This window comes from Anabrus simplex, chromosome 13 (assembly GCF_040414725.1).
Source record: "Anabrus simplex isolate iqAnaSimp1 chromosome 13, ASM4041472v1, whole genome shotgun sequence".
NCBI classification, from domain to species: Eukaryota; Metazoa; Arthropoda; class Insecta; order Orthoptera; family Tettigoniidae; genus Anabrus; species Anabrus simplex.
The window spans coordinates 81934534-81959758 of NC_090277.1; the positions used below are offsets into that span (position 1 = coordinate 81934534).

Below are 25225 nucleotides of genomic sequence, written 5' to 3' on the forward strand. Positions count from 1 at the left end.
TTGAGGTCAAAGTTTGACAGAGCTGTGAGTGACCTCAATAGGAACAAGGCACCTAGAATTGATGATATTCCCTCTGAATTACTGACTGCCTCAGGAGAAACCAGCATGGCAAGGTTATTTCATTTAGTGTGCAAGATGTATGAGACAGGAGAAGTCCCATCCGATTTTCGGAAGAATCTCGTTATACCTATTCCCAAGAAAGCTGGTGCTGACAGGTGTGAAAACTACCGCACCATTAGTTTAGTATCTCATGCCTGCAAAATTTTAACACGTATTATTTACAGAAGAATGGAAAAACAAGTTGAAGCTGAGTTGGGAGAAGATCAATTTGGCTTCAGAAGAAATGTAGGAACACGTGAAGCAATCCTGACTTTACGTATGATCTTAGAGGATCGAATCAAGAAGGACAAGCCCACGTACATGGCATTCGTAGATCTAGAAAAGGCATTCGATAATGATGATTGGACCAAGCTATTTATGATTCTGAAGACGATAGGGATCAGATACCGAGAACGAAGATTTATCTACAATCTGTATAAAAATCAGTCTGCAGTGATAAGAATCGAGGGCTTTAAAAAAGAAGCAGCAATCCAGAAAGGAGTGAGGCAAGACTGCAGTTTGTCCCCTCTCCTTTTCAATGTTTACATAGAACAGGCAGTAAAGGAAATCAAAGAGAAATTTGGAAAGGGAATCACAGTCCAAGGAGAGGAAATCAAAACCTTGAGATTTGCCGATGATATTGTTATTTTATCTGAGACTGCAGAAGATCTCGAGAAGTTGCTGAATGGTATGGAGGAAGTCTTGGGTAAGGAGTACAAGATGAAAATAAATAAGTCCAAAACAAAAGTAATGGAGTGCAGTCGAACGAAGGCAGGTGATGTAGGAAATACTAGATTAGGTAATGAAGTCTTAAAGGAAGTACATGAATATTGTTACTTGGGTAGTAAAATAACTAACGATGGCAGAAGTAAGGAGGACATAAAATGCAGACTAGCACAAGCAAGGAAGAGCTTTCTTAAGAAAAGAAATTTGCTCACTTCAAACATTGATATCGGAATTAGAAAGATGTTTTTGAAAACTTTCGTGTGGAGCGTGGCATTGTATGAAAGTGAAACATAGACGATAACTAGCTCAGAAAGAAGAGAATAGAAGCTTTTGAAATGTGGTGTTACAGAAGAATGCTGAAGGTGAGATGGATAGATCGAATCACGAATGAAGAGATACTGAATCGAATTGGTGAGAGGAGATCGATTTGGCTAAATTTGACGAGAAGAAGAGATAGAATGATAGGACATATTTTAAGACACCCAGGACTTGTTCAGTTGGTTTTTGAAGGAAGTGTAGGTGGTAAGAACGGTAGGGGTAGACCAAGGTATGAATATGACAAGCAGAGTAGAGCAGATGTAGGATGCAATAGTTACGTAGAAATGAAAAGGTTAGCACAGGACAGGGTGGTATGGAGGGCTGCATCAAACCAGTCTATGGACTGATGACTCAAACAACAAGGGATCAGTGTCACAACATCCAATTTCATAGCTGACTGTTCAGCGTCTTGGCCTTCGGTCTCGTGGTGCTAGGTTCAATTCCTTGACGGGTCTTGGGATTTTAATTCTAATCGGTTAATTCCCTGGGGATTGGGTATTTATGCTGTTCTCAACTTTCCTCTACGTCAATTACCACACACAACAATACCATCCACCACATTAACACACACATTCTAACATGTCAGACGCTGCCCACTGTCAGAGGGTCTAGCGAACGCCACACACAATTATTATTAGTGTCAGAACATTGCAAAGAAAAGACATTCTTAAATGTACCAGTAAATCTAGTGACAAGGATCCCTAGCTTTTAACACCTCTGGGCGCACGCTACTCCATTCTTTCCTGCGGACAAGGCAACTGAAGTACACCTAGCACGAGAAGTAGGATAAAACAAATACTTGTAACATTTAAATGACATGAGATAAATGATTGAAACTTCAGTAAGTTTTCCCGGATTGTAGTCCTAAATCTAAGCCTGCCACACCACGGGATCATGGATTCATCACGAGAAAGTTGCTGCATAGGTTTATAGAGAGACTGAAACATAGTAAGTAAATAGTCCAAAATAGGTCTAATTTTGTCGAGTCTGCCCGAAACATGGTTACCGGTCAAATTATCGCTGAAATACAAAAAACAAATCATTCCAGTTCAAAATTATTTTGGCTCATAACTTCAGCAAAACCAGGCGTTCACATCTATTTATTTGTTCTTCAACAGCCCCTTGTAGTGTCCTTTCTAACTTGGTCCACTGAAATTATTAAAGCCAAGAACTTTAATTCTGCTGAATTTACATTTATCCATTTCATGGATTTGGAAGAATTTTTATACCTTCTGGAATTTTGTTCAGAACAGAGATTTGATGGTTCCACAAAAAGCTAAAACACGACATTGCCAAGGAAACTATCTACTACCTGCGGAATACTTGCAAGGTTATTGGCCATATAAATAAGGCCAATAAAACCTGTAAATGGTTCTAGAACTGTGTTTTCACCCTCATTTGTCCATCCATCAACCTCACTGTCACTACTATCATTGTCATCTTCACTTGTTTTATCGCCGTCAACACACTCGTCTGAATTGAATATCGCGCTTTCAGTTCCGCGTTGCTGACGAACACACATCTACACAATTACTAATACTTACACTCTCGCAATCACTTGTGATATCAGATAAACTATCAGCATGCAACTTTTCCAATATTTCATCATCATTCAAGCTGTATTTGCTACGGCACACCTTGCTGACACCTGAAAATACATGCGTGGTCACCAAAGTACTGAGAGTTATGAAACCACAGTTCCTGTGCCAAAAGCATTGTCAAGGAAAGAATATACTTAATCTAAATTTCAATCAACAAAGGCTTTACTTTGTAAACAACACATAATATTTCGATTAATGAACGGCAGAGAGGAGGAAATAAGACAAGAATGAAACAATCCGAGAAAATGTTACTTTACGTAGCTGGTCATCCGCGTACCAATACGAAACTACGTTAATTAACATAGCCCATCATCAATGTGTTAAGAACTCTTAAAGGCCAACTCACTTCTTTGGGATTCGAACTAGTAAATTGAGCTAAGAGGCTAGTGCCTAAAGCACTTCACTATCCAACCAGCAACATCTGTATGAATGAGCAATATTAAAAATGTCATGGCTCATAGTCATCAATCAGAGGAATACCTACGTAGTTTTTGGTCCTTCCAAATAGTCCACAATCTGCTTTGCATTTGGCCTATCATTTAAATCTGCTTCAGTACACCAGTTAAAAACATGGACCACAGGGTCGTGTTCATCGTCCAAAGGATAAGTAGGTAAACATGGCCTTGTACCTGCAAGAAATAAGGAATGTGTGTTCTGATGAACTATAGTATCTAATCATCCACAAACACAAAATAAACATACTCGGCAAGACACACCAAGGTTGGACAACATTTAAATAATAATAATAATAATAATAATAATAATAATAATAATAATAATAATAATAATAATAACAACAACAACAACAACAACACAGTTTTAAAAATTCCAGTTTAACTATGTTCAAGCCCATTAGTTCAGCTTATAATTTAGATTCTTTTTACAGTAAATGACCGGTTATTTTACAATTTGCTTTACCTTGCACCAACACAGATAGTTATTATGGTGACAATGGGATAGGAAAAGGCTAGGTGTGGGAGCGAAGCGACCGTGACCTCAATTAAGGTACAGCTCCAGCATCTGCCTGGTGTGAAAATGGGAAGCCATGGAAAACCATCTTCAGGGCTGCTGAGGTTCGAACTCAGTATATCCCAAATGCTGACAGCTACGTGGCCCAAATTGCACAGCCACTCGCTCTGTAGTGACTGGTATATATTTTTTTTTCATATGGAACAAATGATATACATTATTTAACACAAGTATGTACGCAATAAATTAAAAATGAATATCAAGACCCTTCAGCCAGGAAAGTGCTGGAGCTGATAATTTCATGAACTCTTCCCAAACACCTGTGAATCTGCACTGTGGACACTCCTGAATGATGTAGTTCATCGCCTGTTCTTGAGCTCCGCAGTTGAAAGTAGGTGAATCTAGCCATCCCCATTTGTGCAGTGTTGCTTTGCACCTACCATGACCAGTTCGTACGCAGTTTAGTTGGCACCACGTAGCTCTTGGTAGATCAGTTCCTGGAACATGCTGGGAAGGATCATCTAAGTGGATTTGACGAGATGAGGAAAAAATCTCTCCACCCTTCTTTCCAGACATTTTTGATGTTGAAAGGCCCTGGCTGCTTAAGAATGTTATCATCCCAAATAGGCTTCTTGGATTTCAGACGCATGGTTGGTGGATTACTCAGCACTGAGTGAATCGGAAGGTGTTTAAAGTCAGGACAGATGTAAGTTTTCAAGTTTGGGCAGCAGCTTGTTGTCTTCTCAGTTGTGGAGGAGGTATACTTGCCAGTAAGTGCAACCATGGCACAGGGGTTGATCGTAATGTGCCCGTTACGATCCTTAAGGTCTCACTGAGCTGAGTATCCACTCTGTGGACATGGGCACTTCTATACCATACCGGTGCACAGTATTCGGCAACAGAGTAGACCAGTGCAAGGCTTGCCATACGAAGAGTACTTGCATCAGCACCCCATGTTGTGCCGGCTAGTTTGCGAATGATGTTATTCCTGGTCCTAAGTTTTCCTGCAGTATTCTCGAGGTGTTTTCTGTAAGTCAGAGAGCGGTCCAAAGTAACTCCCAGGTATTACAATTTTGTCTGTACATTTCAGAATTTTGCCTTGCACTTCATTTTATATTGGATTAAGCAAACAAAAGTTAAAAGTGGCTTCTGTTCAATTTCTATCTGTCCGGACCTTCACAACTGTCTTAGGCCTCTTCAGAAATTCTCAAATAAATTTATGCTCAAGGCACTTGCCTTGATAAATATATATAATAAGAGTTTTGACTTGCTAAAAATTTAAAAAAGAACGGCATTTCTGTATCGGTCATGTCCACAGTAACAAAGAAATGCACTTTTTAATTTTCTATCATTTCTGTCCATCTGTATGGGCATCACGAGAAAATGGCTGAAGAGAATTTAATGAAAATCGGTTCATATATTTGGGGAATGACACACTACAATCTAGGCTATAAATAATTTTCTACGCGCTGAGTGAAATGGTAGTTTGGGGGAAGGCCTAAAATTTAATTCTCAAATATTCATGTTATTAATGGTCCTATCAATAAATAATACATAACTAAAGTTACATAGAATTAAATTTAGAGGAAGGTGCCTAAAATTAAATTTTTTAAATACGTATATTATTGGTCCTATCGAAAAGTATTACAAACTATAACAGAAGTTCCAATCATTTATGTACGGTTTAGAGACATGTACCCTACTAAACAAAGACTTCAGTAGAATCCAAGCAACTGAAATGAGATTCATTAGAACCATGAACCAAACAACCAGAAAGGACAAGATCAGAAATGAAGTGAATAGGAAAGTAGCTGGTATTGAGGTTCCTATTATCAGTGTCATAAAGAAACGCGAACCTTAGTGGTATGGGCACATAATGAGAATGAACAGGGAAAGACCTGCCAGAAAATATTTCGACCTTAATCTCATAGGAAGAAGACCACAGGGAAGACCAAGAAAACATTTGATAGAGACTGTAAGATCAGATGTGGAGGAGAGAGGATACAAATGGGAGGATGTACTGGATCAGAAGATGTATGAAGACAGGAGATGGCGAGCGCTTGTACACCACACCCGGGAAACTGGAGTTGGGAAATGATGATGATGATGATGACAGTTTTACCATACCAACTATGAAAATAGAATAATGAATTTAGAATCTTGTTACTCAGTCCATATCAATGCCAAGCATTGTTAACATGGAAATATTGTTTAATCGTGTTAACTGACAATGGTTTTTGTGATGATTGTCTTACGGTGTAAAACCGTGTGGTCATTGATCCGTATTGACAAGGAAAAATATGAAGACGATTATTAAAAAAATGAGAAATAATCGTTAAGGAACGATCATTTGCAGAATAAGACAAGAGAGAATCATGAAAGAAGGAAGGACTGCTCTAATATCACAGAGTCGGAAGAAAACTAAATGTGAAGGCCTACAATATCGAAAGCTCATGCAACTAATCAACATTATATTGACCAATGTTGTGATGTGATAGTCTCTTCTGCTACCACTCATCTCCGATAGATGGGATTACTGCAGCGTCCCAAGTAAATCAGCATGCCCGAATATACGGGTTTAGAGTTAGATAACTCTGCACATTCTACATGATTGATCTGTCAATGACAGGTACTGCAGCTAGTAGATTCTACGGTTAAAAGATTTTTTTAAAACAAATTCTTTATCAGAATGTACTGATATGAACTGTGTTTTGATCCTTGTAAATATGCTAAAAATGTCTCACTATTGACATTACTATGTGGAAAAGATAAGATAAAACAGCATTACGTCACAGCTTCTGTCATGTTCAAGATCACCACCAGCTAACTGCATCTGCCTTGCCATTGCCCACTAAACATCAGTTCTCTCCAGCTACTGAAATCTCGAGGAAAAACGTGGGATTTTCAAACAATAAAGGAATGTAAAATCTGCTCTCAAAATTGGGAGATAAGTTTCTGCGGTCAGGAGAGAGGCATCCTGTATATTGAAAGCTTTACAATGGGAACAACTGTTAACATTTTTTGTTTTTTTAAACTGTCTTACAGTTCCATCCGAAAAGTAATAAATATGATTTAACGTTATGGCAACTATTAGAGGTCTAGTAATTTAGCTAAACATTGTAATACTGAATTCGTTATGTATGTTCATTATTTTATAATACTCATCATCATGAATTCCTTCCAGCGAGCCAGGTAGGATGTTTTTGAACGATGTGCCTCCATTTATAACGGTTTTAGTATGTTTCTTTTATCTCTAGGGCATCCCATGTTTCTCCTCTCTTCTCTTATCTGGTCTAACCATCTTTTTCTGGGGCGTCCAATAGATCTTTGTCCTGAAACACTCCTTTCAAAATACTTCTTTCGAGTTTGAGTCGTCTGCATCCGCTTACTGTGTCCTAGCCACTTCAAACTTGCAAACATTTAGCCTTTCCTCCATGGTCAAGGTGACCTTCAGGTCTCCTCGTATCTAATCATCCCTAATCCTACCCTTCCAATTTATGTACAGCTGACATAAGAAACTTTCATTTCACAAGCTTGCAGTTGACTTATTTCTCTTTTATGTATGATCCAACTCCCCAGACTATATGTCATGATGGGCAGGAGATGTCTTAAACATGGTCTGTTTAGCCCTCTGAGGAACTCCCTTGTCCCATACCATGATCTGTTTTGATGGAAGAAGTTGGATTCTATTTTGCACCCTGTTCACCACTTCGTTCTTGGCACTTCCATCATTTGATATTGTACTCCCAGATATTTCAATCTTATCTCCTGCGAGGGTGAAGTTACAAGGTGTATTTCCTGCTAACTTTCATTATCACTGTTTTGCTCATGCTCACAGTTAACTTGTATGCTTTAAACTTGGTGATCCAATCTCCTCTGAACGTCTCTCTCAGTTTCTCCCAAAATGCCAACATCATCAGCAAAAACAAATGCTTTAAGATCTTCCTTATCCATTCTTCTGAGTTCCTTTATAAGGATCCAGGAGCAAAATTAATGCGATTACAGATAGCACCTCTTCTTGTTTTAAACCAATACCTTGGAGCTGGAATCAAACAGCCTCCTTAACGCAGTCCATGAGACGTCACGAGATGACCTGCGTCTACATGGACAAATCCTGTCAGGCCCATCCACACCGCGGAGGTGGGCTATGGTACTGTAGTTGAAGCTACGGTAGCGGCCAAGTTCTGGTGGGGACCCATTCCCATGAGGTATAAAAATGGGCCCATGCAGAGGGATACATACGAAGACATTAGCGGCAGTAAAGGCGTAAAATGGAAGTTTTCAGTGCAGCTGAACTGGCGGAGGAGGCAACCCATCAATCTGGGGATAGTACAGAAGGAACCCATTGCCTTGTTGGAAGAGGAGAGATCCTCAAAGGCTAAGGGAGTAAACCATGAAAGAAAATCCTCTGATGCATTAGGCTTAGCAGGTCAGCAGAAGAGTGTTTTGTGTTGCTTTCAATCTAAGAAGAGTATTTTATAATATAAGGCTAATACCGTATTTACATGAATAATACCCGCATATTTTTTTTTTTAATTTGAGGCACGAAATTGTGGTGCAGGTTTTATTTGCATCACTGTTGCCATTATTTTTTCAAAATCAGCTTTCCTAAAGTTAGGATGCAGGAATTATTCGATGGTGGGGATTATTTGCGTAAATACGGTATTTAAATTTAATTTTCCCCTATCAAAAGGGCCTAATAAAAGAAGAAAACAAGTTATGGCTAATAAATGCTATTTTTCAAATAATTAATGTCATATGCAATTTTAATATAATTCTATCCATAAATTGAAAAAAACTGATTTCTGGGTATTCTGGGTATTCCTTTCATCTTCCTAAGAATCCTGGAATGATCAGCAGATCCCCAGCCAACTCGCTTACCTATTTTGGCAAGAAAGCTCTCTTCACTGAAACTGACATCAGTCATATCGCTGCTTATATCAGCGTCAAGATCATCCATATGTGGGACAGAAAGGGAAAGCATCTCCCACAGTGTCAGACCATATGCAAAGATGTCTGCTTTAGTGGAGACGATGCAATTATCCTCATCCACGAGTTCTGGGGCTTTCCAACACTCCGTCCCAACGTAGCCCATGTTAGCGCCGGGGGCTGCCGCATCCATCATGCCGTTCGCATCCACTCGGATGCACACACCAAAATCACACAGCTTAGCAATTTCAAAATCACCTGGAAAACCATATTCCTTCATATAGATAGAGATGGATAAATGTCTTTATTATTGGTGTAGTTAAGGCCATTACAACTTCTACACTAAACCAATTAATATACATTAGAGTCATAATTAATACTACTGTAATTAATACCAAATAAAACACAAATATAAACAATCAAAATATAGAACTGAAATCAAATTCCACCCCAGTGAGATGATGATGATGATAATAATAATAATAATGATAATATAACAGCACATTCAATGAAAGACCAGAAATGCACAGTTCACTCGTATCCTGCTGTACATTTTAACGCTCCTTTAAATGAGTATTCTTCTGACGTCATCCAGTAAATGGTTCCATTCTCTTGCAGCTAACACACAAAATGAGTTGTTATACGCAGCAGTTCGATTGTGAGGAATGACGAGCAGGTTTGATGTTTGAGCCCTTGTGTCTCCATTATGAACATCTGAGAAGTAATGGAAACGCTAAGAGAGGCACGATGGGGAAGATGTAGTACGAACTCTGTGGAAGAGAGACAAAGTACGATTGTTCTGACACCCATGGGGTTGTGACCACTCTAGTTCTAGGAAAGATGATGCGTGGTCATATTTTCTTAAATTGCATATATATCTCACGTATCTCAAATTCGTATGATTATTGTTCTGAGAGAGTTGTAATTGATACAAAGCCCATCAGTTCCTTGAAAAGATGAGGCCATTACGACTTCTCCTACACTAAACCAATTAGTATACATTAGAGTCATAATTAATACTACCGTAATTAACACCAGATAAAACACAAATAAATACAACCAAAACATAAAATTGAAATCAAATTCTAACCCAGTGAGGCATATAACAGCAATAATAATAATAATAATAATAATAATAATAATAATAATAATAATAATAATAATAATAAAAACAACAACAACAACAACAACAATAATAATAATAATAATAATAATAATACAACAGCACTATCAATGAAAGACCAGAAATGCACAGTTCACTCGTATCCTGCTGTACATCCTGTATGGGAAACCATGTTCAAATGCTCAGGTACTTGGATACAAATACACTGGCCATGTAGAAAATTTGCAAACATAGCTGTGTTATATGTCAATTGAAACCAACTTAAGTTTGTAACTGACCAAGTTACACTAATACAGTAAATAGGACACTTTTTGTGTAAAATCTCTATTTTTTTCAATTCTTTAAACCTCTAAGGCCCGGTTTCATCAACACATGTTAAATATATACTAACAAGTAGTTAGTTAATACGGAGTTAGAAATTTAACATCTTGTTAGGTTTCTTGCGTTTCATCAAACTTTTCTTGTGAAATGTTAACTAATCGACTGTTAACTCTCCCAATATTACGAACTGGTGCGAATCAAGGAGGCAGTGGTACGAACATGCTGTTTTACAACGCGCTCCGATGCGCTTTTGTTTGAGCACAGCTGTAAAATATGGCGCGTGAAGTGAAACAGAATCGTAGTTCTAATTTTTCCTCCTTCGAAAAAGAGTTGTTAATTGAATTAGTTAGTAAATATATATATAAGTTATTGAGTGCAAGCGCACAGATGGCTTGACGATAAAAGAAAAGGACGAGGCGCGGGAAAAGTCCGCGAGGGTTTCAATGGGGGTAAACAGATACTTTTTTTAGCGGGAATCCGCTGTCACTTAACAAAATCACTTCGTTAATTGTCCCACTTCAAACTGTGCTCCGATATGGGAGTTATTAAATACTGTATTGTCGTGTGCAGAACCAGACCACCTAGCAAGTATATCCTTGATTTGGAGGTTAGGCTCACTAATCACCTGAACATTAAAACATTAACAGAGAAATATCCCTTTCGATTACGATATATTTCGGCCCAGTTGCATCCAGGTGATTGGATTCTTACATGTGTTCAATCTATTGCACGTAGAACAAACACCAGGAAAACGGCTTATTTCATAGAAGTCGCGGATAATTTGCTGACGCTCTTGTACTGAAGGGAATGTTATACACCTCCTTCTCATTGATGCTATTGCTGCAGACACTGGACAAACAACTTTATTAACAGTGGCTTTAGAAATTCCAGCATTGTCTCCGGCCATTATGTGAAAATAACCAGTAGCAAAAACTCGTAATATTATCAGTGCCTGCAACATTGGAGAAAGAGGTAAGTTTCTCTTCGTAGGATATTCTAACCTCACTTGAATTTCGTCAACAACCTTAGCAACGACTGTTTTCGATAACCTGTATCTATGAAGAAATTTCGTATCCGTCAAATTTTCAAAGTCATTACGTCGCTGAACTCTTTTTCGATCAGGATTGTTTTGTAAAAGATCTAAATAGAGCAATTCCGCCTCGAAAGCGAGATTCACAGCAGCCATTTTGGAACAGGTTGCTAAATGCTAATGTTAGTCATTTAACATTGGAAATGGCTGATGTTAACTTTAATACGCAGTTTAACATTTGTTAATGTTAACATTTGTTGATGAAACGCAAATTTTCTTAAATCGTATGTTAAAATGATTTAACACCTTGTTAAGTACTAACATGTGTTGATGAAACCGGGCCTAAGTATTACACCTATACTCCGTACGGCTCTACATCTAAATTGACGTTTTAGCAGATTTTGGCTCTGTCTGGTGGTTATAATAATATATTTAATGCAGCCAAATAGCCATAACAGAGAATATAGGATTACATTGATGGGTTACATATTTGCATAATCACTTATAGACATTGTTCTTCTTGTACAGAATTCAATGTGGTACTGTTCACACGTTTTTCCACATAGTTTACACTCACAGTCTATACTTGGGTCATGGAAGTGTTTTGATTTGCAGAGTAGGTGATGAAAACCGTGAACTGCTAATCTTGTAATGACATGTCTTAATTCAAAATTAGCTTTTGTCCACGAGCGATCTATCATTGCCCCTGTGCCATAGAAGTCTGGTTGGACTTCTTCTCTCTTCTCAGTCAGATTTGCTAGCAGTTTCTTTGATGCACCGGTGTTCGGTAGTGGCATACTTGTCCTGAGATCTTCTATGAGAAATGATTCCCTTGCGAGGAGATATACAAGTCTAGATCGTGTCGTTTTTGATACACCTATCACCTTCTTTATATAGTTCGCTTTCACCTTTTCCAAGGTTGATAAGTTCCTCGTTGTTAAATGTGTCCAGATAATTTCAATGCCATAAGTCATTATTGGAAGAATTTTTACTCTGAATAGCAACATTGCTGTCTCCAGACTAAGTGATCTAATGTCTTTTATTTCATGCATTGCCATCATTGCTTGAGTTGCCTTTTCTGTGACATGTTTTGTGAAACAATATGCGCTCGATTGCAGGGTGATGCCTAAATATTTGAAGTCTGATACTATCTTTAATTTTTTATCCTGAATGAAGGTCTCTGCTGAGGCGGGTACTCTCCCTCCTTTCCTGAACACCATGGTGTCTGTTTTTGAGATGTTTATGAACAGCTTGTTTTCGGAGCACCAGTTTTGGACGTCATTTACAGTTTCCTGTAATTTTGTTATGTCTCTTGAGCCAATTACAATATCATCAGCATACGCGCAAGAAAATACTCCCTCCTTTTGGGTAATTCTTAGGATATCTGCGGTTGCAACTATAAACAGCAAAGGACTCAGTGGGTCACCCTGTAGGACCCCGTTTGATTGAGCTATTGGATCTGATAGAGTGAGGTTATCTGAAACTCGTACTTCGTTCCATTGCAGTATTGACGTGATGAGATAGGTCCATATGTTGTTCGTGCCTAGCATCTCCTTAAGCTTGTCTATCACTAGCTTCCTGTTTATCAGGTCAAAAGCTTTAGTAAAATCTATGAAGATGGTGTAATATTTTCCGTTGTCTTCTAAGGCATCCCAGATTTGGTTTAGCAGGAGTTCAATAGCGTTTAGGGTAGATCGTCCCTTCCTAAAACCAAATTGGTTCTCTGGCAGATGCTCATTTATTTCCTCATTTATTTTTCCTGTTATAATTTTGGTGAATATTTTGAAGGGGCAGTTTTCCAGTGCTATGCCTCTGTACTTATTGGGATCTCTTGGGTCTCCTTTGCCTTTATATAGAACTTTTACAATTGACTTTCTCCACTGGTCGGGAATGGAAGCAGTTTCTATACATTTGTTATATAATTTTGTCCATATAGGGGCTAGCAGGTGTGCAGTGTCTTTTACATATTCATTATAGATCCCGTCCGGACCTGCGGCTTTCTTGTTTTTGGTGCTGTCTATAGCGGTTCTAGTTTCCTCTATGGTCAGGGGTACCCAGTCTAATTGTATATGTGGAGTAGTGGTATGTAGATCATTTCTGGGGTGCGCTGGACCTTCGATGTTGAGAATCTTACTAAAGTGTGATTCCCAGATTTCCATGTCTATGTAGTGCGTCTGTTGTTGTTTCTTTGGGTGTAGGGCTATGAACGGATTTTTCTTGGCTTCCTCTGCTAGCTTCTTGCTCTCCGATTCTAAGTAGGCGCGTTTCTTTTCTTTCAGTGTTCTTTTGTAGAGTTTCCTCTTCTCATTGTATATGTATATTAGACTTTGATTATTCAAGTTCTGCCTTAACTGTTGCAATTTATCTAGGGTCTCCCTCCTCAGCCTATAGCACTCACTATCAAACCATATCTTTGTTCTTCTTGTGGCCCGTGGAATGGCGGCCTTTTGTAGGATTTCTTCTATTATTCCTGTTGCATCATCCAATCTTGAATTATCTATTAATGTGTCTAGATGTGTAGTTGAATCTAGCATATCTTTAACTTTCTCAACATCTATTTTCCTTGAAAGGGGGTGAATTGTCTTTTTCTGTAGTTTTTCCCACTCCCCTTGGATACGTATTTCAATTGGTAAGTGTTTCCTAATCACGGCTTGGTTTGTTGTCCATATTGTAGTCATGATGCCTGTTATTGGTCCTTTCGTAAGTGCAATATCTATTGTGCTCTTTCCATTATGTGAGATGTATGTAGGGATAGTGGGGTTGTTTAGCAGGATGAAGCCTTCTTCTTCCAGTTTCTCGAGGACTAGCTTTGCTTTGTAATTCGGAATGTCCAGTCTGCAGTTAAGGTCACCTGCTATAATTATTGGTTTATCTTGCTTTGTCTGAGTGATCATTTGGCCTAGCTCGTCCATTATGTCGATCGCTGTTATGTTCGGTTGGAAGTAAGCGGCTATAATTACCAGGCCGCCTATTTCCAGTAGTAGGGTATGGTTCTGTTGCCTTTTTGATAATATTGGGGTTAGGTGTGGTTTTATGAGGATAGTTATCCCACCAGAAGGTCTTCCTTTTTCTCCCTGTCTAGCTGTAAGATGAAAACCATAGAAGTCTGGGTGTTGCCAGTCGTCAGTGACGAATGTTTCCAATAAAATTGCTATATCGTACCCTAGTAGAAAGTTTTCCGGGCTCATATTCATTGCACCTTTTAGCCCTTCTATATTCCACATCATGATTCTTAGACTTCTTGAAGCGTCTTTTAAGTTTTGGCTCCTTCTTTCAACTATTTTATTTTCCGAATTGTTCGAAGGAGCGTCCATTGTCTCGTATGGGGCGAAAGGATCGAAATTGAAAACGTTTGATAGTAATCCCTTTCGGCCAGAATTCCTCTTCATATACCCTGTCCATTAGATCAAATGGAATCCCCACTTTGAAAGCTTTCGTGTCGTAATTGGTTATTATTTCTTCACACGTAACGTCGTCTTTGATTCCTCTGTTTTCTAGGTATTTCTTTATGACATCGGAGGTTGTGTGCGGGCTCAAACGCCCCATAAAGAGCCAAGCTTTCTTCTTTGCCGCTTGCAATTCTTCAACTCTTGGACCTGTGCTTATAATTGCGTATTGCTGTCTAGTTTGCTTTCTACTTGATTTGCTGGCAACTTGCTCCGGAAAATTGGCATATTCCAGGTCTGGAGTTTTTACTTGCACCAACTCATATTCCTTTCTCGGCGGTGTTTCTGCTTGAGCTTCGTTAGGACGACGGATTTGCATATTACTCCTTTGTGGTGGTGTTGGTCTAGGCCTCCATGTCATCTGAGTATTATACTTGTCTATCCCGCTGTTGTCTGAGGTTTTGTGTACAAGACTATCTTCGTCCATTTTCTGCATTCTTCTTTTCCCACCATTCTTCCACGCGTTATCGCGATCGCCATTCCCTTTCTCTCCATTCGTGCTCATTTTGGCTGCTGTTACGAACGAGTTCATTATTATCTGTTCCGCTGGCGAGATGTCATTTATTTCTTTTGCACTATTCGCATTGTTGTGTCCGTTGTCCTCCTGGCCGTTGTTGTTCATATCCTCCATGTGGTGCATCTGGTGGCGCACCACTTTGTCCTCTGGCATGGTTTGTTGCATTGTCTCCTTCTCCGCTTCGTTGTGCCTTGTGACTGCAGTTGTGACTCTTCCATGGTTGATTTGGGTGTTGTTTCCACTTCCTTCCCTTCCCTTTTTGGTTACTTCTGGTTCAATTGGTTCTTTTTGGTATAGGCGGTGGGCCCCCATCGTGTTTTCCAGCTCAGCCCTGACGGCATTACTGATTCGCTTTTCTAGCTCAGTTTCCATTTGCTGGGTCAAGTATTCCCTCAAATCGTCTGGTGGTTATGCGCTGAAGCATAGACATCCAACCAATCCCAAGCTGCCATTCATATCGATTTATATCGGCAGAGCACGATCTCGAAACCTAGTTGCCAACTCTAATATTTACATTCGCCACGTGGTTAACCTATCTCGCTCAGCGTGTATGGTATTCGGTACCGTTCGCGATCTTTTGCATTTTCTTTCAGTATTTAGTGTGTTTTCCATATTGTTGGAGGGTTACAGTGACTCTGAGATCAGTAGTGTGTTCCCCTTGTAGGCCATAACCTCCTTTCTGTGCCAGCCATTAGCCGTTAGTGATGTGTTATTTCCTCATTCTCTTTTATTGTTAATAATATATTCTCTTTTAGTGCCAGATATTGTTAGAAAGTGTAGGTCTTGTGAGTTTGTTTTCAATCCATATTCATTAGTTTTTCTGAGTACTGTATTACAGTTTAAAAGGGCTGTTTACCGCGGTCATATTCCATCAGCTGTTCTCGCAGGCGTAGCGCGCTGGCAACAGAGGGAAGGCGATGCTCATTTGTTTTGCGAAACTTCAATTTAGAAGTAAGGCCGTGCGGAGTATAGGGACCTACAATTTTCTTATGAGTGATTTCTTCTATTATATCCATAACTCTACCAAACTTTGTTGAGATCAGAGTTCGTAAGCCTGTGAATCACATAATTTGGCATTGAATGACTCGTGTAGAATTTGTTAACATACAGAAGTTTTGCTCTTGATCCTTCTTACACACCAGTACTACACCAATAAGCAATAACAGAATGTAGATCAAGTTACAAGCATACAACTCGTATTAACCAACTGAAAAATGGAAAATATTCATGAAAAGACGTACCTTTAATGAGTACATTGTTGGATTTTACATCCCCATGCATAATACGAGCTTCAGTATGCAGGTAATCCAGAGCTTTTGAAATATCTACAGCAACCCTCAGGATTGGTTCAGCTGGAAATGGGCCGTAACATTTATCCGAGCGTGCTTCGATCAGGTCGTTCAACGAAATTTCACACTCTTCCATGGCAAGGCACAACCGTCCATCCTTCCCAGGCACGTAAGCCCTGAAGCCAATGACATTGGGATGCTTCAATCTCCTGAGGATATCTGCCTCTGCAGAAAGTCGAGACTGGTAAACACTTTCTGAGAGAGCATGCTTGGAGACTCTTTTCACTGCCCAGGGAGATCGTTTAGAGCCAATATGCGATGAACGCTCAAAACTGTAAACCTTGACACCTGAAACAACATGTGTACAACATACAAATGAAATCGCTTCATACGTAGACTATAACTAACTCTGAAGCTAAATTCAAAAGTATTTTGATAAAATTTGTAGACAGGGGTTGCCAATTGACTGCCATGACGAATGCTGAGTAACAGAAATCAGAATGATGTATCTTTTTGTGGAGACAATACCAATCACAATTTTGGCGGAGTGAATCGAAGTGGAGCGAATAATACTTTTTACACAAGTAGCAGAATAATTTGGGTTAAGAAATTGTTGACATTGGTTCAAATTGCTTTGAACTGCTTGCCAACAGACATCAAAACAATAACTGTGAAGATTAACTCTTACTTCAGTATTTACATTATCAGAGTCATTTGGACTTACAAGAATTTTTTGTAAAGCAGCCGAGTCAGAATACAAGCAGTTGAAATAATTCTGAGAATCTTTCCAGGCCTGAAGCATTACTTTCAGTCTCAGGCAAAGTATCCAAATATTATAAAGATTATTTCTTAATCCTTGCACCAAACATGGCAAAGTTGTACCTTGTACTATGCAACATTAGTACAAGGAGTCACCATTTGCAGCGCAGATATCTAGGCATCATACGACTGTCGTTTGTTTCTTTCTCGCAGACGATGTGATCACGCGGTGCACAAGGCTGCCAACCTAGGAACTAGGAACAAGACGACTGCTGTCCATCGTTAGGTGCGGCGGCTGTTGACATAACCAGTGGTCTGGATTGTTTAGGAGGTTGGGAGGGGGTCAAACAAAGGGAGTCTGTCAATGTAAGCCCCCACGTTACACATTTGGGCCACAAAGTGGCTGTTAGGCCTTTAGTATTTCATAGGGCGATAGCAGCGCATTCCATGTGAACTAGTGGTGAAAAGCTTAATTAATATAAAATCAGCAATTCTTGGATACCTATCATACATAGATTAAGAAATGCAGACCACAACATAAACACGAAGGACGAACCTCAAATTATGTAACAGCACAGACAAGTTCCACCACCTGGCTGTGGCATACATTCCAGAATTCTCACGAGACAGCCAGGAGGCTTACATCAGCAAGAGACTGTAGGATATATAAGGCCAAGGTAAGTAACTACTCTAGTAGTGGCATACCCGACTGAGCGAGTGAAGAAGGAGCTCTGAGAAGAACTGGTACACTCTGACTCACCCTGGAGCGGAGCCAACAGCAGCAGCGAGCAGCGTGGACAAGGTCGCCCTAGTGCCGTTCCCCACTGAGTCACCAGCAGCACAGCCCAGGCTGTAACCAGCACCGAGACTTCCAAAAGAGCTAATTTGTCTGTCTCATGGTGCTCTGTCGCAGTGTCTGCTTGCTTCTTGCCGGGGAGATACCCATAAAAAACTGTTCCCCGAAGCAACGACTCTGAACAGGCACACTCTTGTCTTGTGCATGGTCCACCTACAGGTATTTAACCTGCCCTCCCCTGCTATCAGACCAGCCCCGCACCCTTGGTCATTCAGATAGCTCATACAGCGTGCAACTAGGTAGGATTACACAACCTGGTGCACACTACTCACCTACACTGCAAGGCATGTCAGGCCACACTCGCCAAAACACCACTTCCGGCAAGTCTGGCTAGTCTGGGGTGGATCGAGCAGCCTCGGCCCATTCCGACTGTGCCGGATATACACCAGCACAGGGAAACCAATGAAGAATCACAGCACATGACCACTGAATCACGTCAGTGGGAAGGAGAAGAATACCATGGAGACGAAGCACTTAATCTTCTGACACTGCCTGAGAAGAAGAAAATGACCTGGGTGCAAGTGTCTAGCCATTAGGCACAGAAATGGCCCTCTTCCTCCTCACAGGGAGAAGCTGGCGAGCCTAATGCCTTAAAGAAGAGAACGTTTGCAGACACGTCACCTGTCATAAGTGAGGAACCCCAGCTTCAGCCCAAAGAACTACATTCCCGGACAATTCACTGCGCGGGCGGTCCGAAATAATGTGGTCAAGTACCAAATGGCCACAATGGAGGACTACCACACAATAGTGAAGGCGCTCAAGGAGCAAGAAGTAGTGTTCTACATGCATCCCATCGAACCAACCAGTACTATTCAAGCGATGATCAGAGATCTCCCGTTAGACACTAAACTGGAAAATATAACCACTGCAATGTCTGACAAAGGTTACCCAATCTGTCAGACAGTGCACCTGACTAAGCCGTACAGGATAAGGAGAACCAGAGGAGAAAGCGGCGCAGAAAAAGACGAGATTAGGGAGACAAAGCATATTCCGCTGTACGCAGCAACACTAAAATACCCCGAAATGGAATGTCCCAGGAGCCAGGAGACCGTCGTATATCGCCACCTGTTTATCCAGCGGTAAACAAAAGGCTATCAAACCTGAAATAGGTCAATACATTACCACCTCAAGGACATTACAATTGTAAATATATTTCAATATACACACTCACTATCAGTAATTAATATTAGACATCAGGCTTGTACATATAATTAGTAATAGGTCTTATTTTAATATTAGCTTAATTTATATTTATATACACCTTATAACACTCCTGGTCACCAGGAAAGAATGTACAGTTGCAAACTAGCTTAGAACTTTGCACTACTGTAAGTTGCACATGGCTCGTGCAGAAAATCAGTTGTGCTCTGTAACCCATCCCCCCTCCAAAAAAAATATTTAGAAACATATGTGGTTTTCAAAAGGTTCTCCACTGAGTTTTCCATACTGAACAAACACGCAAACAACCTCAACACATAGGCCTATATGCCTACACATTCCTCACACAAAACTAATTTAACACACAATAACACCTGCAATGACGAAACATTCATAGACTCAGGAACACTTTGTGTGAGCGCATAAAATCAGAACTTCTCAATGTTACCAAAATTATTGAAATAAAATCAGCAACATCGTAATGCAAAATTACATGTTATGCTGTTATAGTGAAATTTATAAACTAGACATTTTGTAATTAAAGAAAATCATATCATGTCCTTATTTTGACAACATACAAAGCACAATTTGTATAGTTATTTGATTTACAAATGTGGCTATGGAATAGGCAAGTTGAGAGTATTAAAAGACCTGGCAGGAACAACTGATATCTTGCTCTACAGTATTTTGTTTTTCCCGTTTGCTTTGTGTGATCCCCTCTTAAATACTACCGCTGAATCAAGAGGGTGCCACCTGCCACGTTCTCATTTCGGTTGAAAAGCAAGTGTGACCAGTACTGCCTCTCTGTGGTCAAACGAAGACTTGCTGTGAAGTGATGTCTTTGGCTGCTGTTTTCACAGCACATCGGAAAAGTTGAGCACGCATGCGCAAAAGGCAGAGTTCCTGCTTTCTGACAAAAACTTAGAAATTCTCGCTGAGCTATGATCTGCACAGCACCCGGAGACTAGTTACCTGGTTGTGAGGGGAGCTGACTGATTTCCTATTCTTTGGCTGATGTCTTTTTTCAATGTATTGTATTTGATTGTAGATAATAATATTAAAGTAATTTGAAGCCTCCGTGGCTCAGGCGGCAGCACGCCGGCCTCTCACCGCTGGATACCATGGTTCAAATCCCGGTCACTCCATGTGAGATTTGTGCTAGACAAAGCAGAGGCAGCACAGGTTTTTCTCTGGGTACTCTGGTTTTCCCTGTCATCTTTCATTCCAGCAACACTCTCCAATATCATTTCATTTCATCTGTCAGTCATTAATCATTGCCCCAGAGGAGTGCGACAGGCTTCGGCAGCTGGCACAATTCCTATCCTCGCTGCTAGATGGGGGCTTCATTCATTCCATTCCGGACCCAGTCGAATGACTGGAAACAGGCTCTGGATTTTCATTTCAATATTAAAATAATTAGTTTTTCAAATAGACAATGTGCTGTAACACTTCAGTACATAAGGTACAGCCGCCCATGTCTACGAGCTTCATATAATAGTAGAATGTAAGGACGTAACTGGTCGGTACTTCCATATTAACCAAAGCTGCAGCTCTTCAAGTGGCAGCAGTCGCAAAGCGAGAACAGAACAGAACTGCTCTCATAGTGCGACTGCTGCCTGGGAGACCAATTACCTTGGATCAAGTACGGGTATTTCAGTCGCCTGAATACTGTTATATATCTGAAACATCGGCAAACTCTACGGAATGTACAGAAAACAACAACACATTTCAAACCGGAAGAACTAAACTCGACACACCATAGAAGCTTCACTTCTAAGATATGAATAGAATGTAGTTTTAATTATTTTATCTCAAACATTCCAAGTATGTGTAATATTTAAGTGTTGTTGGCAAAAAGTAACTTCTCAATATGTTGCAACTCAAGAGTTAATGAGTCGTGTCTGGATGTCCATATGTTTTTGAACACTCGTCTGAACCTTCTGAAGAGAACTGTTTCATCTGAAAAGGACCAAAGGAGCAATTTTTTTTTTTTTTCTACTTGTTTTACCTTGCACCGACACAGATATGTCTTATGGCGATGATGGGACAGGAAAGGCCTAGGAATGGGAAGGAAGCGTCCGTGGCCTTAGTTAAGGTACAGCCCCAGCATTTGCCTGGTGTGAAAAGGGAAACCACGGAAAACCATCTTCAGGGCTGCCGACAGTGGGGTTCGAACCCACTATCTCCCAAATACTGAATACTGGCCGCACTTAAGCGACTGCAGCTATTGAGCTTGGTGGAGCAACAACAGATGGCGAATGTGACTAAATTCATCAACTTTACTAAATAAAAATAGAGATATTCCTAGGGATTAAAAACCTATGAAAAGATTGTCACATATTGAATTATTATTATTATTATTATTATTAATTTGATTTTAAAGCAATGTGATTCTAACTGTCATGTTCAAATTGTAAATAATAACCATGATACATAATCTGACAAACTGAATTTTCCTCCACGATTCGAGTACCACCTTTCAAAACCTAAATTTCAGGGGAGTGAGGACGGAAAGAGAAAAATGTCCCCATTACTGCTGGTGTCTGTCTGAAAGAAGTCGTTAATAAACTACCACCACAGTTCTGATGAAAACTAGATGAAATGGAAAGGAGTTTGGCTAGATACTTCGTGGTGGTGTCTGCGATCTGACTACAAAACATAGAGGTGGTGTGCAGTTGCAAGTTAATTCTTTTGGAAGCCTTATTTCTAAAGGCTAATTAACAGGACGACACTAGGTTTTGCAACTAATTTTTTGAAAGTTAATTGCATGGATGGTTGTTCTTATGAAAACACTAGTGCCTACTGTAGTTTCATATCTTCTGCATTTCACTTCAGTATTGTCTAATTATTATAGATACTGGTATTACTTCAGTCCGGCTGTCATCTTATTTGTAATGTTATATTAAGTGGAGGAGAGATGTGTTCATTGCGATGTCCAGGAATCCACCATCCCGGACGAAGAAATACATTTACTTCTATAAAATAACGAAGACTGTTATACGCCATTTTCATTTCTGAAGTAGCTACTCGCATTCCTATTGGCCAATGCAAAGTGCACGTAATCTCGTTCCCGTCAATACTGTTAATCATAATCCGTTACCAACCCCGACCAATGGTCTTGTCCTGGTCTTGTCCTAACCGTCCGCACGGCAAGAATCAGTCCAGATCAATCGTGTTTCCACACGAAAGTAGAGGCCTAGGGTCGCTTCGTGGCTTCTAACCTGGGGGGCTTACGCCCTCAGACCCCCTTTGCTTGTCCCTATATCACTGGTCTTGTCCAGATCCTATCCTAACCGTCCACACAGCAAGAACCTCTCCAGACCAATGGTCTTGTCCAGGTCTCATCCTAACCGTCCGCATGGCAAGAACCAGTCCAGACCAATCGTGTTCCCACACGAAACTAAAGGCCTAGGGCCGCTTCGCGGCTTCTAACCTGGGAGCTTAAGCCCCCAGACCCCCTTTGCTTGTCCCTCCAGCTATCGAAGCACCAATCACTCATTGGTTCCTATGTACAGAGTTTGTCAGCACTGAGAACAGTTTGACAACATCATTCCCGAGAAGGCCACGAGCGTGTAAACAAACGGCAATCGTTTCGCGGGTGTGAAAGAAACGACAGTTGTTGCATGGGTGAGAAAATTTTGACAGCCGGGCTGAATTAATAATTAGATACTCATGTCCTTGCAGTAACTACAGTAGTGGCAGAGAAAGGCTTAGAAAAGAAACATGAGTATGGAATAGGGAATGGTTAAATAGAAGATCACATTTAGGATGTCCTGCAACCTTACTGAAAAGATAAAAAGAAAATAGTTAACTGTATATCTTAATGTGATATTCTGTAAACGTTAATTAGTGATGCGAAATAAATTTAAATAAATTCTTTGGAAACTATTTTCATTAGGAGGGAGTCCGCAATGTTCAACTAGGAAATTCTTCGCTTATATTTCTGTGCCACTACTGGACCAATTACTATTCTCTATCTACCTTATTGTGAGTTCATTCATGTAGGTATTCATAACAGAATGGATTTTATTCTTGAATTCATCAACTACTACTAAAATGTTTTCATTCCTTCCTTCCCTAAAGGGGGAGGCAGACCTCGACGGTGACGCACTCTCTCAGGCCGGGAGATTTGTTGCGGTGAAGGAGATGTTCCGAGAAGGTGAGGGGGTTGGCAGCCGTGGCTTTTACTAGGAACTGTCCCGGCATTTGCCTTAATGCAGTAGAATGGAAAACCACGGAAAACCATTCTCGGGACAGCCGACGGTTGGCGGCAGCCATGAGGTCCAGCCCTGTCCCATCTCCCGAATGCAGAGGCGTAGAGCCACAGTAGAGCCGTGGCCACTTATGGGCAGAGACCCACTCTGCATCTACCGACAATTAAATGGATGAAAACCATAATGGTGTGACATTTTTTTTTTTTTTTAATGAGTTAAGTGCAGGATGTAACTCCGGGAGGATGTATCCTTTCACCAGCAGAGATACAAGTGATAGCGGTAATATTCTGCACTCTAGTGATGGGTGGTATAACTACAAATAGCATGATTTATATGGGTGGTGGCGATGTTTAAATGCCTTCTTCTCTGAATGACCAAAATGCTACTTATACCGTTATGGTTTTCATCCATTCAATTCATCGACTATCAGTCAATTTAAATTACTACCTTTCAGAAGGATTCAATACTAGTAGTGCATTCGACTTTATTTTTAAAATAACCATCATTAAACCCCATGAACACGCCTAGATGTGTACAAACCGAGACATTTTCACTACCGGTATTTCTTTACCCCACTTTATTTTGCAAACAAATGAATCAAAACGTTTTTAAGCTTAAAGTTACCAGTTTGAGAAGCTGGACAAGACCCAATCAAGAACTGAGGAATGCCATAATATGTCTAGCAGTAACATATCAGGTGTAAGATTTTTCAGGCGTTTGCTCTTACACCTGATATGTTTTTGACATGCTCTATTGGTGAAAAATATCTAATTCCCTCCATGGGAATTTAGAATTTTCCACACGTCTAGCAGTACACGGTTTCAATCACAGATTCTGCAACAATGGTCCGGCTCCATAGCTAAATGGTTAGCGTGCTGGCCTTTGGTCACATGGGTCCCGGGTTCGATTCCCGGCAGGGTCGGGAATTTTAACCTTAATTGGTTCATTTCGCTGGCACGGGGGCTGGGTGTACGTGCCATCTTCATCCTCATCACGACGCGCAGGTCGCATAACGGCGTCAAATCAAAAGACCAGCATCTGGCGAGCCGAACTTGTCCTCGAACACTCCCGGCACTAAAAGCAATACGCGATTTCATTTTTCTGCAACAATTCCTATTACACCTTCATCAACCAAACGAAAAGTGCGTGTGTGCTGCTTATGTATGAAAAGCTGCGAAAATATCCTTTTGATAAATTTGAAAAAGGAACGAAATCACTTTCCTAGATGTGGAATATGATTACTGTAAATTGGAAGTGATAAATAATTTATATTCGTACCTGTACCCATTCCAAGAAGATTCATGTGAGGTGAATCTGGAATAGTAACCGGTGACCCGACGGACTTATCCTCTTTCAGTCTCGATACAAATTTGTTTGCAATAGGAGTCGCGAATCCTTCCATGCTCAGTAGTTGAGACAACACGAGCTTCGGAGTTATAATAGTTCAACTTCGGATTAGAAAAATTCAGCAGAATGGCAGTTGATAGTCCGTCAAATTTTCAAGTTGTATCGCGGCAACCTTTAAACAAGCATACCAACAGCAAGTACCAATGTCATGGTTATAAATTCCCTTCCCTGCGTTGAAAGTGCTGCAAACTTTGTCGACACTACTCTTTAAAAGAGTAATTATTGTGAATGTGGCCTATCATAAATAATTTCGCTCTTTTCTCAGAAAACGCCCTTAATTATAACAAAAATAGAGAGCATACGTGTGGTGTAAAGCGCGGAATACGCAATAATGCGCTTCCCGCTTCTCATTTGTCTCCATCCGTGGAGTACTGGTGTTCTGTGCTGGAGTATTATCAAATACAGTATTTGTATACAGTATACTGTATTTGGTATTATGTATCGTCGTCTACGAAATATGAGG

The 25225-nt window shown here is 40.2% G+C and overlaps 1 protein-coding gene across 2 annotated transcripts in view; it reads right to left on the reverse strand.

The window, feature by feature from the left end:
* The window catches only part of LOC136885062 (lymphokine-activated killer T-cell-originated protein kinase), a 48479-nt gene extending 23622 nt beyond the window's left edge, over nucleotides 1–24857 (reverse strand). The window contains exons 1-4 of one of the 2 annotated variants that reach the window (XM_067157455.2): nucleotides 24634–24857; nucleotides 16321–16716; nucleotides 8595–8900; nucleotides 3229–3373 (exon numbers count right to left, since the gene is read on the reverse strand). In XM_067157455.2, the coding sequence (XP_067013556.2) occupies nucleotides 3229–3373; nucleotides 8595–8900; nucleotides 16321–16716; nucleotides 24634–24757 (971 nt within the window). In that variant the 5' untranslated portion in view covers nucleotides 24758–24857. Of the gene's footprint in view, nucleotides 1–3228; nucleotides 3374–4439; nucleotides 4741–8594; nucleotides 8901–16320; nucleotides 16717–24633 lie in introns of those variants that run through there. The other variant, XM_068230084.1, reaches the window with a different exon arrangement.
* Between the last annotated feature and the right edge of the window lie 368 nt (nucleotides 24858–25225).